We start from the raw sequence: 16,745 nt of genomic DNA on the forward strand, positions 1-16,745 counted from the left end.
AAACACAAAAAGCAACCGAAGAGGAGCCACAATTAAAAAGTTAAGCATTTGAAACAGATTGTAGAACAGTACTAGAGCAGGAGAGAATAGATTCTTACTTGAGCAAAACACAGTGGCTTTAGAAGTCAAGGGACAGCTACTATAAAAATAAAGGTATTCTACAGCTACACGCCAGCATTTCAACGGCAGGTGCTGCCCCACTTAAATCCTACCTGTCAGGGAACGGAGCTGTCGGGGGGGAGGAAGGGAAATGAGAACAGCCTGCACACAGAGGCGGGCAGTGAGAGTATTACAGAAGGCAGCATAAAAGAGGCAGTGAAAGGACCGAGTCTTCTCAAGGCTCCCGCCAAAGTAAATGTATCGAGTCTTTTGTTTACAGTAGTCTCCTGTGCAAGTCATTTACCTTTGCTATAATGACTTCCAAAATTAGACCTAACCAAACAAACCCATAATGGCTGAAGCTGGAGAACTTTCTGTTTCACATTCATACAGCTGTTTCACTAATGCAATGCCTTAATCCACAACCTTTTCATTTCGTACGAGACAGACTATTTCTAGCTATTTTTTCCCCTATAAAGCAGTGAGTTTACAAAAGGAAAAAGCTGTCTGAATCTCTTCCTCCTCTTTTATCCTTCTTCGAAGACTAATGTTAGAACTTGCTATGATCAGGTTTTGTTTGAAGAATTTATGTGGTACCAACGACCCTCTACCTTTTTAGGCGGTTACCACAGCAACCAGCTATTTACCAGACGCAACACAGAAGGCAGACAATACATCTTCAGTCAACTTCTTTAGTAATCAAAATTCACTGTACAGGCTTACTAATATTTAACAGAACTAGGTACTTTAGGACATAGACCTTTTTGAAAACAACAAAAGCAGAGCGCAGAGGGGGCCCAGCTGACTCAGCTATGACATACTCACCAAGAACAGCTTTTCATCTATCATGCAGAACATGGCTGCATTTCACAAGCACTTATATCTGGCTTTAAATACAGAAGGAAGAAAATCAAAAGGACATGTCCCTTTTCTTCACTAAATTGACACAAGCAAACTTGAACTTGGATCTATCAATCCCTTGTTGAAATCCCAGCAACCTCAGAGAGAAACCCAACCGAAGGGTACATCCTGTCTCCATTTTATAGCCTCCCCAAACTGGACAATCTAACCTAAATGATTTTTAATTTAAAAGACAATATACAAAACAGATATCCTGTTAAATAAGCAATATATAACATGCATTGAAGACGTTATCTAGTTAAACAAAATGGTGCTAAATAAGCATCAAAGGAAACAGGACCTTAGTAAAAAGAAGCATCATCCATCCAAATGGATCTTGTAATAAGCAATGTAAGGGATTTTCCCCCTTGATGCATTGTTCATTACAAAGCTTGTAGACAATCTGCAATTTTTGTGTTTTATAATAATCCACAGAATGCCAAAAGTCTAGGATATGCAAAGCATCTGAAAAAATAATATTATAACTCTTCTGATACATTGTCCCAACCCTATCTCACATACCATACATTAGCAAATATCCCTCTCAATTACATACAATACTCACATTTAAGTGAGATACGTATGGCTGATTGTTCTACAGTTTTTAACCCAGCTGATTAGCAAAAATAGCACTAAGATCAAAAGGAAACAGGATAATGATGTGGACTATAAAATTATAATACTAATTTTTTCTTAGGACTGAATGCATGGTGATTAAAGGGTGTTAGAAACAGTCAGATTTGGGGCTTTTTTAACACGGAAATACCCTCTGTAAAATTTCCTAGTTGGTAGTTAAAAACTTCATAATTTTCATTCAGGAAAACCAAAACAAATTGTGATATTATAGGCCAGCTTATTTAAAAGTGAGAAAAACAGTTGGTTAAACAAAATCACTTTGGCTTTCTTCAGTTCAAAATTCATCTCTGTCTATGTGAGCTGCCACAGTAGCTTGAGGCAAATCTAATTTGGGTCCTTTCCATCCCACTCTCCCGTACAGCTTATGCCTTTGGCTGAACTACATCTCAACTACCTAGCATGTAATTACTTAAGGCAGACATATTAGCTTGCTAAATACTGGCAAAAGCAAGCAACCTATGTGCAGGCAGATCCTGATTCATTAAGCTGAAAAGTAAATTGGTCTGCAGACCATAGGTGTCTACTTCAACAAAGCCTACTGCCTTCTTGTCGAAAGGAGAGAGCGCTACTTCATGTATAAATGATAAGCTTTCCTGGTTAAAGGTCAAAAGAAAAAGAAAAAAAAGCATTCTGCATCATTGGGTCATTAGGCACATACATTGACGGACGTGACTGAGTTTTCATTACTAGATTTCAGTGAACCAGTGCAGAATGAACATCTCTTGTAATGCATGGTTCACTACGCACTATGCTGACATGCGTGTGGGTACACAAGACATGTATTTGGATGCCTTACTGAGTAACTAGATGCAATGTATTTTCAGCCAAGCTCAGCTACCTGACCTCACATTTTTGCTTGCAAACAATGATTTCAATAGGCTGATAATTTAGATTTCTGGCACTTTACAGTACAGTATTCCTAAAAGTCTCTCTAAATACAAGGATCATCAATGTAGATGACGTGACTACTGCTGTACTTTCAGAGTTGCAAGTAATCAGACTCTAGTTTGGTACAGTACATCACTAAGATTGCACAGGCTATTTGGCTTGTATTAATTATGGATCATTACTTAACAGAATGTTTTTTATTACTGGACTTTTTTTTAATAATTCACATGATAGAAACTCCTCTTTGAAGAAATAATTACCCCTTCTTTAAAACCGAAAGAAATGACAGACTAAAAATAACCTAATCAGTTACTGAAAGGATGCTTTTGAATCTTTCAGCTAAGCTTCTCATACCTGTACAATCTTATTCCCCACCACATTCACACAGTATCCAGTTCTAATACACGTACTGAGATGATACCAATGCATTATAAAGGTTCAGAAATGAGTCAGGAAAGTAATTGCAAGGACTGAGAAGTATGACAGTTCACATAAGAGTTTTGGTAAAAAACCTCAAGCAGCTCAGTGTTTTCCTTTAACGTAGAAAATTTCAGTCTGTGCAGGTCAGGCATGTCACTACAGTCAGCCAGACAGGAGTAGGAAGTTAAAATTCAGATCACAAATAGTGTATTCTTTAATTAATTCATTAATTTTGAGAAATGACAGCAACTAACAATCAACAACCTTTAAGTCTGAAGTGAGCTCTCCGTCACAGGAAATTATGAAATCAAGACTAGTTCTAAGATACACTTTAAACTACTTAAACATTAATTTTAGGCAGTCAAACAGCCTCCAACTTGGAGGAAGTTGGCAAATTGTTTGCCATAGTCCTGGTATTGTGAATCCTGACTCATAAAGCAGACATCTCTGTTTTAAAAGTGATCTCAGCATGAGGATTAAGCAAAAAAAGAAGATGAAGAACAAATCAGGACCAGGAAGAGGAAGAGTCAGGTAAAAAGAAGAAATGACCCAGAACTATTCTGAGAAATGCTTTTTTTTCTTTTCTTTTTTTTTTAGAACTGTATGAAAAATAAGAAAGGGGGATACAACAGGCTCAAAGTCTGCTCAAAGCTTCTCCTATGACTATTAAACACAGAAATTCAAACAAAAGGTTCCTAGTTTTTATATTCGAGAGAAAGTTCACAAGTTCACAACATTGCTAGAGCAGAAGAAAATACGATTCCCCAGACAGACGGAGTCTCAGACCAGAACTCTACAAGTGGACAGTGGGAATTTTTTAAAAAATATTATTTTCTGAAAGCTCTAAGCTTTTACTATTAGTTGATCTAACAGATCAACTGTTAGATCGACTGTTAGACAGAGCCCGAGGATGAAAGAACACCACACAGCACCCCTCACTTCTTGCAGCAGAGAGGAGTGAGAAGTGGAAAGGTACCATCTGCCAGCAGGACTCAACCTGATGATAAGCAGGGTGAATGATGGTTCCCTTCCTTACAGTGGAAGGGGAATGGAAAATGTCACCCAGGAAACACTGTGAAGAAACCTGAGCTACCCGAGTTTAGCCCAGCTTATTAAAGAACAGTTACTGGAAAGAGGAAGAATATGTCAGGCGGGAGAAACTGGCCGACAGGACACTCGTGAAATTCAAGAAAGGGAAAAGCAAGTTCTGCACGTGAGGTGGAAGGACCCCACACACCAGGACAGGCTGGGGGCCGACTATCTGGAAGGCAGCTTGGCAGAAAAAGACTGGGAGGTCCGGTGAACACCATATTGAACGTGAGCCAGTGATGTGCCCTTGCAGCACAAGTGGCCAACAGCCTCTTGGGCTGCGTTAGGAAGAGTGCCACCAGCAGGCCAAGGGAGGTGATTCTTGCTCCCTGATCTGGAGTGTTGTGGTTTATACTGGACTTCCCAGTACAGGGGAAACATAGACATATTGGAGCAAGTCCAGAGAAGGACCCCAAAGATGACAGAGGCATATCGTACAAGGAGAGACTCAGAGAGCTGAGACTTTAAGCCCAGCAAAGAGAAGGCTTGGAGGTGGGGGGAGAGGGGGGTCAGATCTTATCAACGTGTATATAAATATCTGATGGGAGGGAGTAAAGATGATAGAGCAAGACTCTTCTCAGAGGCACCCAGTGACAGTACAAGTAGCAATGCGCACAAACTGAAATACAGGAAACTACTTTTAAACAAAAGAAAAAATGTTTTTATTAGGGAAAGGTGGTCAAGATACTGGAATGGATTGCCCAGGGAGATTTTTAGGGTCTGCATCCTTGGAAATACTCAAAACCCAACTGGACACAACCCTGAGCAACCTGCTGTACGTGACCCTGCTTTGAGCAGGGGGAGCTGAACTAGATGATCTCTAGAGGTCCCTTCTAACCTCAACCATTCATGTGATTTAGTGATCTCAAGATGGAAAAAACATAAAATAAAACAGAAATCACAGGAATGTGTAGCTTTTCTGAGAAAAAAATCCTTCTAACTTCTTACTGCTGAATCATATATTATGAAATAATACCTCAAGTTCTGAGGAAGGAGACACCCTAAAACCACTTTGCGCTGTGCCAGTTTCAGCTCCTTTACAGTTGCTACAGCTCTTGGATGGACTGAAATGCCAGGAAGCAAGAAAAACGTTAGTATATTTGGAACACTCTTCCCTTGTAAATTCCATGGATTTTGACAGCATGTAAGTGTAAATATCCTCTGATTCATCCTTTTAATTTTGTTTGAAATTGTAACGTGTTGTAATTTATCAGGGATAGGAAAATACCAAAGACAGACAGATAAAGGGACCTCATACTTACGAGAATCTTTTTACTTATTATTCTCTACCATTTGCAAAGCATGGTGTTTAAAGCTTGTTGCTACACTCCAGTTTTATGAAGAATTGGCAGCTACAAGCTGACCTGAAAAAAAAATCATCATCCCTTTCTCTCAGCCTTCAAGGAAATCTCTCATATACTCCGGAGCATCTGGCATCAAAGGCCTTGGAAGAGACAGAAAACTGGCAGAACTAATGGACTGACCATTCCCTTCGCAGCTGCTGTAGCATAAGTTAATATTGACTGTATTCTCCCCCCCTGGACTGAATCTTCCATTTTCAGCCTAAATGTAAACAAATGAGTAGAACTTCCAAGTATTAAAACTGACTACAGACAAAATACAAAACCTAAGCAGACTCAAATATTTAAGTGTAAAAAGTGAGGTATACAATACCATTATCTTCATTAGTTTTGTATGTGGAAGTAGATACTGGCAGATGCAAGAATATAATCATTCATATAATAACACGTTCATGAATAAACAGCCTGCTGTTTTGTCACTTGTTTGAATGCCTAAAGGAACACAGAGCTGCATCTACATTTGAAAACCCAGCATATTGCAAAGCTTGTGCACAGTAAGAATGACAGCAGGCACCAGTCAAAGAGAGTCACGGCTATCTTGCCAAAGTCCCAAATCATATACATTTTTCTTCATTACAAATTTATGAATAAGTACTACAAATTAAAGAGCATTAGAAAAGAACATCCACGCAGTCTTACAATTCTACAGAGCCTTCTTCTCAGGTCACTCAAAAATGGCATATGCAAGTGTCCAGGTACATGAAAACATCAAGCTGCTAGTCCCCAAAGTCCTGGAATTAAGGGAAGAGTTACAGACAAGAGATTACAAAGTGCTAGGGCTGTACACTAAAGCACAGTCAGAGTGCTGGAACTAGGAGGGTGACACTATTGTACTGATGCATGGGAGTAAAGACCGCTAACCGTAAATGCACTTTAGAGTCAAGTCGAACCCTTCATAATGGAAAACACAGTGCCAAAATTAAAAAAAAATTAAAAAATAAAAAAAAAATAAAAAAATCAGAAGAAATCCTACTGGAGATGGCTTGAGGCAATCTGTGCCAAATAGGAAGCATTCTTCTTGAAGGTGGCAAAGAAGGATGAGTGGGTAAAAGACCCAGAGCGGGATTTAAATAAAGAGATGTGTAAGGACAAGAGGGTGTTCTTCCTTATACTACCATCACCTGCAAAGTCAAAATCAAACATGAAAGAATTCTACCAGTCTCATGCTAAAGCAAATTAAGCAAAGCTACAGTTTTAGAGTTATGAAACAGAGAGAGAAGTGCTGCTTGAAGACAAGCATGAAACTCTGATCTCTATATTATCCAGTCACATGAAAGTTTAAGTTTAAACGCCACTTTACAAAAGATAGCATTTTAGCCTTCAACACATGATCTACAAGAACAGTAAAACCTGTTCCGCAGTACCTGCAATGCTCTCTCAGACAAAGGCACCATCTTCAACCAGAAAAAGACCTGGCATAAAATATTACTATTCAATAAAAAATCATTATTTGGTCCCTTAAGTAGCCCCTGAAGTAGAGGGCTATGGTGAAAATTCATCAGACATTTTCCTCCAAATGGAATATACGCTTCAGTACACTAAGAGGTCTATAGTACATGAAATTTTAACGGAATTGTTAATGTCTTTCTAGGTTTTATAATACCACAAAGAGATACTTATCATGTGCTTTCACCACAGCAGATAAATGCTAATGCCTGTAGTACACAACACTTTCATAGTGGTTTTGAATACAAGCCATCTTCTAATCTCTTGGTGGGCAAATTAATGGGATCAATAAATTTTGTATTATCTCCAGATAACACTCTTTACCTTCACAAACGTGATCAGTAAATTCACGACATACAGAAGGGACCACAAACAACTTATTATGTGGATTGCCTGAAAAGTTAGTCTGCTCTGAGAAATGTAAACTGTCAAAGGCCTGGGAATTTTCATATGTGAACCCACGCTTCGATGTGGGAAAGGTTTGTGGAAGATCTTAAAGGTCAAATGTGAGGGTCTCCCTTATCAACAAGGTCATACGTTAAGTTAAACTGAAACTAAGAGAAGCGTACTACCTGGAACCACAAGCACCACTCTGATTACAGTAAATATATTTTTAAAGGGCAAGACATTTTAAAAGTGGTGTTTAAAAGTGCATTTATCAGAATAAAAATATATACATTAAAAAGTTGTTCTCAGGTAATTTCCATAAATATTTCCAGTGTCATGAAAGTTAAAGCTACTTCGAAAAAAACATCTAGTCATAACCATTCATCTATAGTTCCCTCTGATTGGAAACAATAACGATTTCACTAGAGATTAAAAAAAACCACATAGATTTTCTGCCTATTTCAAACTGGTAAACTCTGTATTTACTTTTGTTACAGTAAGAAAATTTTGCTAATTTTATCTTGTGACATTTTGCTTTGTTTAGAAAGAAATGATGATTCAGAGCCTGCTAATCTTGTAGGAGAGATATGTGAGAAAAATACTATTATCTCTCTTTACAAGGGGAACATGCAGGCATTAAAATACATCCTTGTATTTGAGCTAAACAAACCTTGAGCAGACATACACGGACTTGGACAAGCTTGAGAACAGAAAAGGAAATTCCACTAGAATTACTTCAGACTTGTCAGTTTTTTGGTTTTGTTTTCATTTTAGGAGGAGCTTTTGACCATCTCCCTTCAACCTACTCCTACCTAGGTTATCTGGCAATTTTGAGTTCCTTAATCTGCAAGCCAGCTAAGTCTACTGCTTTGAAGTCCTTCCTGTCAGCCGTAGCACACTATCATGTGCCTCCTGGAAGCACACACTCTGACTGTTTGTCCATATGAGTTACTTAAACAAATTGCCTTCCTTTTGTATAACATGCTGAAGTTAACGGCAGCTGAGACTGTTCACTTATGGGACAGCACCCTGAAGCACTATTATAAAAATGAGTTTGTGCAAGGTGTGATCCTGTGTTCGTTGTGCTCAGTGTAGCATTTGTGGGCTCCTGGGAGGAGGTCTGTGCAGTGACGGTGCCTTGCCACCAATGCCGACACCTTGGGCGTCGGCAGAAAGGAGTCTTCCACTATACAAAACCATCACACCTGCAGTTTGACCAGTGCTGCTCAAGTGACTGAATAGCACTTTCCTGGCAGGTGGATCTACACTGTCCTGATTAATTTAAATTAAGTAAAGGAAAGCTGAGCTTATTCAGAGTACTCTTCCCAAGCCCAACAACACTGAACATTCATTAGAACAACCAAAGCCCCTAAAGTTCCATTGGAACAATGTTACCATTCCCATTTTCCCATGTACAGGGACACTGATAAGATTAGGGGTGGCAAAAAGCAAAGTGCTTCCACAGCACGCAACACAGCCCTCAGCGTTGTTGAGTAGCTTCTGGGCGGGAAGTGAGTTGCTTTGCTTTGGTGTCTTTTTGTCTCCTGAAGCTAAACCCTTCCAAGAGACTCCAACAGGCGCAGGTTAGAAGAAAAACTCAAAGGAATGAAGGAGTAGTTGCTATCTAGTTTCCACAATCATACCGAGAACTCCTTACTCCCTCTTCATAGACACATGAATGAAAGTCACTGTCCTGCTTTTTTGTGATTTTATCACACGGCTAAATACAATGAATGTAACACGTTCCTTTTAAAAAAGGCAAGGTTAGACAAATGGTCATGGAAATAAGCATATATTCTACCTAAGGCCAGGTTTCAGCATTATTATGCAAAATAAAAAGTGTGTTATACTTTGGATACACCTAAGGTAATCAGCCCAAGAATCTGAAAATCAAAGGATTTCTTAAGGTGAGTAAAAGTAAGTGCTCTTAAGAAGCTTCAAGTTCTAGCCTACAGTTTGGTACAATTCTGGACGTCACATTCTGCTTCTACAATTCCAGCCGAGACACATCCAGGTATTCTACGGCTCGTTTCTTGAAAATCAATGCAATTGCCCAGGGAACTAGACACTTTCCCCATTAACTCAGGAAAACGTTTTTGTCTTGCAAGAAACACCTATCAATGGAAGTTAATTTACTGATTTATTTTGTAAACATTGTGTTTTAACAAAAATGTAAGCCCGATATTGGAAACTAATGATTTTTGTCTTGCTAAATGTTGAGCCATATATAGATTAGTTTTATGAGGCTTCCATCACAACAAAAGGCCCTTTTTATTAATGGCTACTTTATCATTTAAAACATGTATGTTTAGTTACTTAAAATGGCAAATTGCTTTGCACTGTCCTTGAAGTGCATTGCATAAATATTGCATTAAAGCCTTAGCTTACACTTCATAAATAATTTACTTTAAAAATACTCCTTCATGAGACCACCAGCTGCCAAGATGTTCAATTTTCTGGTAAAAACATATATTTATTGCAAGTCTTATTTTACCTTGTTGAAGACTTGCTAAAAGCCACATGTGATAGATGTTCTAAGAATTGTATTCAAACTAAAACCTCAGGAAGCTAAAAGCCTTATACTCCTAATACGTTTTATACCTTTGCATAAGCAGTTTCAGTTGCAAGGCGAAAAGCTGAAATCTATTTAAGGAATCTTTCAAGTACAATTTTCTGATAACCTGAAAATTACTTATAGCATATTTTGTAATGATCAGAAAAGTTTATATATTTCATTACGTTTCATTTCACTACAGTCCTCCCTACACTATTTCCATTTCATGTTGCTGCATTTAAACTGCTGCACAAACTTGTTCAAAGTGCTAGACATTAAAAAAAAAAAAATCAAAGGAAATTTCAGATAATTAACTTTGATGAACGAGCATATTTTAATTCATGTCTGGTAATATTCTTGTTAATGACATGTCTGCTTAGGACATCCATTAAAAGTCCATTAACTTAACAGGGAAAGTCTAATAAAGTTATCCTGGAAATTTTCTGGTATATTAACATTATGGACTTTTAATGAATATCTGCTGTAGGAATTGCTATTAGCAAGGCTACTATTCTAATTAAACTTAGGCTCTAAGAGTGTGAAGGAAACAGTATGAAGATAATAACAAGCAGAAGCAGCACTTTTTTTTGGAAATTACTATAAGGGAGATTGGTACAGGTCACAAAACATGCTATCAATAACAGCTATAAATTATTACATTGTGGCTTTTTTTCGTAGCCTGCCATCCAACACACCCACATCAGGTGCTTCCTTCATGTAATCAATTGCTGAGGCTCCCATTTACTTCTCTGTTGCTGAGGCTGAGCAGTACTGAAAGGCTAGGCATTTCAAAAGGGTAGAAGTATAAAATTTAAACACAGTTCTTGATGACAATGCCGAGTAAAAAGCATACTTAGGAAAGCTGTTACCTATGGGCATCCAGCCTTGATATCAAAGATCTGAAGCTTCAAGTCCTGCTACATTTCTGTCGACATTCACAATAATACAGCAAAAGATCTTTTTATATGTATATCTCTTTATATATATAAGTATATAACTTTTTAATGTATTGTATAAAACAAAACAACCCCCTGCTATACCTATTTTTTCATACTTATCCTTCACCAAATCTTCCAAACCAATTATTTTCCAGAAAGTGTCATCCCAACCTCCATCTGAAGTGTACGTCCACTTGCACACTACTGTACAGAGGGACCTAGAAAAGAGACAATATAGGCACGGAATCAGGAAAATGAACACATTTGGTTTTAAATTTGTGACTAGGAAGAAGGTTGTGCAAAACGATCTCTTCATTCACCGGTCAAAAATTCCAAGCATAATGCTAACATTCAAAAAATCGGTTACTTTTTGGAGTGCACATCTTGAGATACCTTAAAAGGACCTTACGATTAAGATTCTTCTCTGCTGAAACAACTCCTGGTCTGGCCACTTCACTGCATAAATCAGTCAAATAACAGGCCATGCATATGCCTAGAGGACAGCATAGCATGAACATAACAGCTCTTTAGCAAGCAGCTCAGAGAAAGAGTCATGCTTTTCCACGCTGTACCTACATAGCAATGTCTTTTACACAATATGTCCATAGAAAAACTTTCTGTTACTTATGTTCAAGCTGAACTACAATTTACAGGAGATTATGTATTCACTGATAATTACGTTAAATAGCACTGCTTCAATACCTGCAGGTACAAAATGCATTTATCAGGTGAATGTGTACAAGCAAAATCAAATCCAACTACCACAGCTTCTGCATAGCGTGTGTTCAAGTACCACTATCATTAGGTCTGTATTTCAGCAGAAGCCGATGACAATTCAGTGACATGCTGAAATAGCATTAGCCATGATGCAGCTGAGTGCAGTATTAAGTTCTTGTTTCAAGTCTCATTCCTGATACGCTGATGCTGAACTTCACTGTGACAGTACAGCATCACAAGGGCAGACTACAGGAGCAGAATACAAACAAAAGACAAGAGAACTTGCAGAAGCGTCTATCACAGCAAAAAGAATGTTTTTCTCCTAAAACGATCCACATCCCCAACCTCTCATTCACCCCAAAATATGAATAACTGTCCTGAAGATTTAGTATTACACAGACTGCTTTCTGTCTGAACACTAAGAACCATCTCAGAATATCAGTATTTAATAGTGCTTGAAAAGTCAATAAACTAAAAGGTATTAAAAATGCTAAGTAATACTGAAAATTTCAGCTGCCTGTAGTCTTAGGAATACTACTGTATCATCAAGTGCAAGACATCTCAGACGCATTCAGGGAAACACATCATCATAACTGTTCTCAAAGAGAAATCCCTTTCAGAGATGGATTTTCTTTGATGTCTTACAAGACAGCTTATTTGTGACTCATTTTTAGCCAAGGTGTGCTTTCACAGACATATTCTTTTTATTAGGATGTTACAATTTGAACATGTATCTTCAAAGCAAACTGAATTTTACTGAAGCACTTGACTTATTCTTGCCGTTTTGCATAAGTAAAATCCAAACAAAATTCCTCTCTACGAAAATATTTTTTGAGTTAAAGTAAACCCGCCCTTTCATCCAAGTGAACTACCTAGGGACCTAATTAAGGAGAATTAAACTAAAAGTCTTATTATTGTATGACATATTGTTACTTACATTACCATAATGCCTAGGAAAACCAGCTCTGGACAATGACCCCACCTTCTACAGCAAGGTACAATTACTGAACAAAGAAGGAAGACTGCTGCCTTCAGGAAACTTAAAAATAAGACAGCAACATAGCTGATAGATGTCATGCATATCAGCACCTACAACCCGTACCTATAAAACACAATCAAACCCATCTAGATAGTCAAAATACTAAGTATTCAGTCAAAGGGAGAGACAAAACTTCACATAACATCCTTGCTGCTAGTACAGATCCCATTGCACTTCTCCTATCTAGACAAAGTAGGGCTTCTTATTTTACAGTTGTAGCAAAAGGCATGCAGTAAATAATAAATAATAAAGCAGTAAAAAAATAATGCAGTAAAAAATAAATAATAAAGCTTTCAAGCTTGACAAACATCCTTGTCATAGTTGCCCATTCATTTATATAGAAATACCCCACAAACAAAGCAACAGTGACTGCCTCTCCTCCATTAAAACATAGTAACAGAAACTAACAAAGAAATCAGCAAACACAACAGAAAAAAAGAAGCTATTTTTATTTATTATCTACAAAAAAGTTAAGGCTTCTAGACACTGATATTGTACACATAATAAAGCCAAATAAGAACAGGAAGAGCCGTTCCACACAGCTGGCAAACTGTCTGGAACTCAGATTCACCATGTTTTGGGGGTTTACAATGAGAACCAAGGATGCACAAGTGAGGGCAAGATTCTCACGAGGTGGGACAGCTAAAGGCACTGTTCCAGTGTACAACCTCTGATGTGACACTGAGCAGAAGATCAGATGATTATACGGACTCCCCGTACTCCCATTTTCTCATCCAGGACAGAAATGTGTATTTTAAATGCATCACGCTTCATTTCATTCTGTTCTTTTGGAGTGACCATGTTTTTACAACCAGAGGACTGGTGATGTTTTCACAATCCCACTGTTTAGAAAGGTGCATTGTTTGCTCTTTGCAATGAGAGAATTTATTAACATTACACATTTTGGGGAAAAAAAAGAAACAGAGACAACTATTTATGTTCTTATAAATACTGTGGAGATTATTTCAGGGCTACTCTTCAAACAGTTTTGACACCACCCCAGCCCCCCCCCCCCCCTTTTTTTTTTAAACAGTTTAAGAATAGATCAGACAATTACAATTCAGTGTCTGATTTGAAAACAGAAAAGCACATGACTTGCAACTACAGCAATGACAATATAAGAATTTGATATAAGAAATTCCAGTTTCCAAGGATTTAAAAGCCAGACACAGAAATCTAATTAGGACCTCTGACAAAAACTGGCCGAATAAATAAATTCTAGGCTGAAGAAAATACTGGGAAAAAATAAAAATTTTCCTTGAATCAGCTCAAACCTCCCATTAAAAGGAAAAATAAAGACAGGGTATTTGAAATAAAGATCATTTAATCACTTTAGGAAAAACTTAGACATAAAGAGTGAAACGATAATGCATCAAGTTTTCCCAAATATGGTAAATACCAAATCATAACAAATTCTCATCAGAACTGAACATGTATTTTTCTAATTAGTTGAATGCTATGAGCTGTTGCCACACCCTGAAAAATGCTCAAAGGATGAGAGCTAAATGTCATGGCTCCTCATTTTTGGGAGTCTGGTCAAGCATTGGAACAGGCTGCCCAGAGAAGTGGCTGAGTCTCCATCCCTGGAGGTATTTAAAGAACGGATAGATGTGGTGCTTGAGGACATGGTATAGATGGACTTGGCAGTGATAGGTTAACGGTTGGACTCGATGATCTTAAGGGTCTTTTCCAACCTTGACGATTCTATGATTGATTCTATGATTCTATGAACTGGCAGATCTATAAGTGGGAGGTTCTGATATGAAGACCAACCTCAGATTTGAGCTATAACACTAACCCATTACGTTGGTAGGTTTTATTTTCATGGCCACAAGAACCTCAAAATGCTTGTTGTAAACACAGTCCGAGCATTTAGACTTCTCTGGGATTTAAGCTCCTTATTCCACCCTTGCCACTATTCAATTGCCACATAAAAAGCACATGTTTAATTGAACAATACAGCTTTATACAAATCCTTAATATCTAAGAGAAAGTATTACACTGCAGAAAGGCATTCTGGTCTCTTAGATAACAGTTCAAGAAAAAAGGATTTCTTTGAGATGCCCGTAATGACAGATTAACTTCACTACATGGTTCAAAAAAACCCCAATGTGTTGAACTCAAATCCCTGCCACATACCCGATGAGGTGCTGTAATAATTACAAAGAGCTGCTCAATTTGTATATCCTAGAGAGCTGTCGGCACAGGTAGAGAGAGCAGTTTGTTCATGGTTTTTCACCTTTGAATACCAATGGCATAGATATGTATTAGCTTTATGGGTAATCGCTCAGAAACTCTCCTCCGGAGTATCACCCTGAGAAAGTGATAGCATCACTCGTAACTTGGAAAAACTGTATCCAGAAAGACATTATGGTGAAGAGGAAGCCAAGGAACCAACCTATTACACCTACAAAGCAAGCCTCAACTATCAGAAAATTGTGTAATTCACAGTAACTCCTAAATTTTATGAGATGAAGGGCAGACATTAAACAGAAACAGTACTGATATTCACTGTGGTATATTCCTTTTTTCCTAACTATTTGGTAGAATTGCCTCAATTATTTGGCCATAAACACCAGACTTGCACTAGCTGAAGTTGGATGAACCAGATGGATTAAAGCAAATGTTCCCTTTACTTCACTACCAGGATCAACTGGGTTCAAAGGTGCTGAGTTAACAGGCAATCATCTAGGCAACAGTCCTCTCCCGACTGCCTGATCTCTTGCAGGACTTGAGAAGACATGGTGCGGAACCCGCCAGTAGCACAGGCCGTATGTTGCTAGGCTGAAATACCGTGAATTTGAAGACTGTTTTCCTCAAGCATATTCCCAATACAATGAAATGAAAGATTTCCTTTCTCTGTTCAGAACAAAAAGTTTTACTTAGAATACTCCTACTGAAAAAAAACAACCCTTTTGCATGGAAAACTTTTATTTTATTTAAACCAGATTTTCAACAGAAGCATAATTATGTTTAGAGTTTCTTTCTTACAAATTCTAGTCTACAAAGAACTATAGGATCTACTTGCATCCAACAGCCTCAAGAAAAAAAAATCCCTGCCACATTCATTACAAAGTAGATTTGGCTGGGCACAGCATATTACACAATCCTTTCTATTACTGTCTAGTTCTGAGTTTTTGCACATCTCTTGCTGAGGACTGACTGTGGATGTGCTGAAGTCCTGTATGACCAGAGTCTCAGCATTCTGAAAAACCCACCAGCAGTATGTCCTCATAAGAAAACTATGAGGTTCAGGGAGTCTGTAGTGATTGAACACACACTGATAAATCCCAAAATGCTGTCAGGAAGCAACTGTTTGCCCCCACTAACCTTCAAAAGGATCCAGGGCAACTAGACTCATGGCCAAAGCAACTCAGGTGCTCAAAGTTAGTTGATATGTGGCTCTTCCCACATTGTCTACCCATTCTGAGTATTATCTCTCTGTGTGTCATTCTTCTTGGAGAGAAGGAAATCAGATACACATTAAAAATGGGAAATACTGCATGGTCTTAGTTATCTGCATAAAGATTTATCTAAAAAATAAAGGTCACAAAAAACTTCTCCACACCTACTTAAGAGATGCCACAGCTTTACGCTTTGGTCTGTTCTTTGCTGACACCATCTCCCACACTCCAGAAGGGGTAAAGAAAGCAAGGACATGACTTCCAGCTCTGCAGAGATTCTGCCTTGTCTGGGAGAATACTTGCTATCTTTGACAACAAGACCTGGTTTGGGGCATATTCTATAACTGCAGTAGCCTTCTGGAAGTCATCCTAATTTTGAGTATAAGTTAATATAAAAGTCCTGTTAACACGTATAGTTACTAAAAGAAACAGTTTTTCCCTGAAAAGTGACCCCATAAGGTATTTATACATGGTCTTCCATTCAAGAGGGTTGGTACAATACTAGTTAGCCAGGAAAATGAGTCAGCTACCAGCTTTAAAGGCAGAGTACCCTGTCTTGACCATCCTGAAGTGAATGGAAGCTTTGCTCTTGATTCCATGAAAAATGTCCTTGCAACCTGGCTGTCATACTGAGAGTGACTTGGTGGTGATGAACTAAAAACAAATGCACCTGCTGAGGATTGTACCAAAGCTAAGTCCTACAGAAGCTAGGATAGGGTATAGGCAGGTCCCAAAAGGAGTAGCGTGCAGTAGGATAAAGTAACTTTCTGTCGTCTGTTGGCCAGATTTATTTAAAGCTACAAAGAATCATGAACTAAGAAAGCTGTATGACGTTCTGAAGGCAAGTAGGAGACCTGAAACAATGGA

At 38.2% G+C, this 16,745-nt stretch overlaps 1 protein-coding gene across 1 annotated transcript in view; it reads right to left on the bottom strand.

Annotated features, from left to right (window-relative positions):
• Positions 1-16,745, bottom strand: part of FGGY (FGGY carbohydrate kinase domain containing) — a gene marked incomplete at both ends in the record, with an annotated part of 137,172 nt that overhangs the window by 78,949 nt on the left and 41,478 nt on the right. The window contains one exon of the mRNA XM_082312099.1: positions 10,821-10,936. Within this exon, the coding sequence (XP_082168225.1) occupies positions 10,821-10,936 (116 nt within the window). The remainder of the gene's footprint in view (positions 1-10,820; positions 10,937-16,745) is intronic.

Source organism: Platalea leucorodia (genome assembly GCF_965183815.1).
Source record: "Platalea leucorodia genome assembly, chromosome: 5".
Classification (NCBI taxonomy): domain Eukaryota; kingdom Metazoa; phylum Chordata; class Aves; order Pelecaniformes; family Threskiornithidae; genus Platalea; species Platalea leucorodia.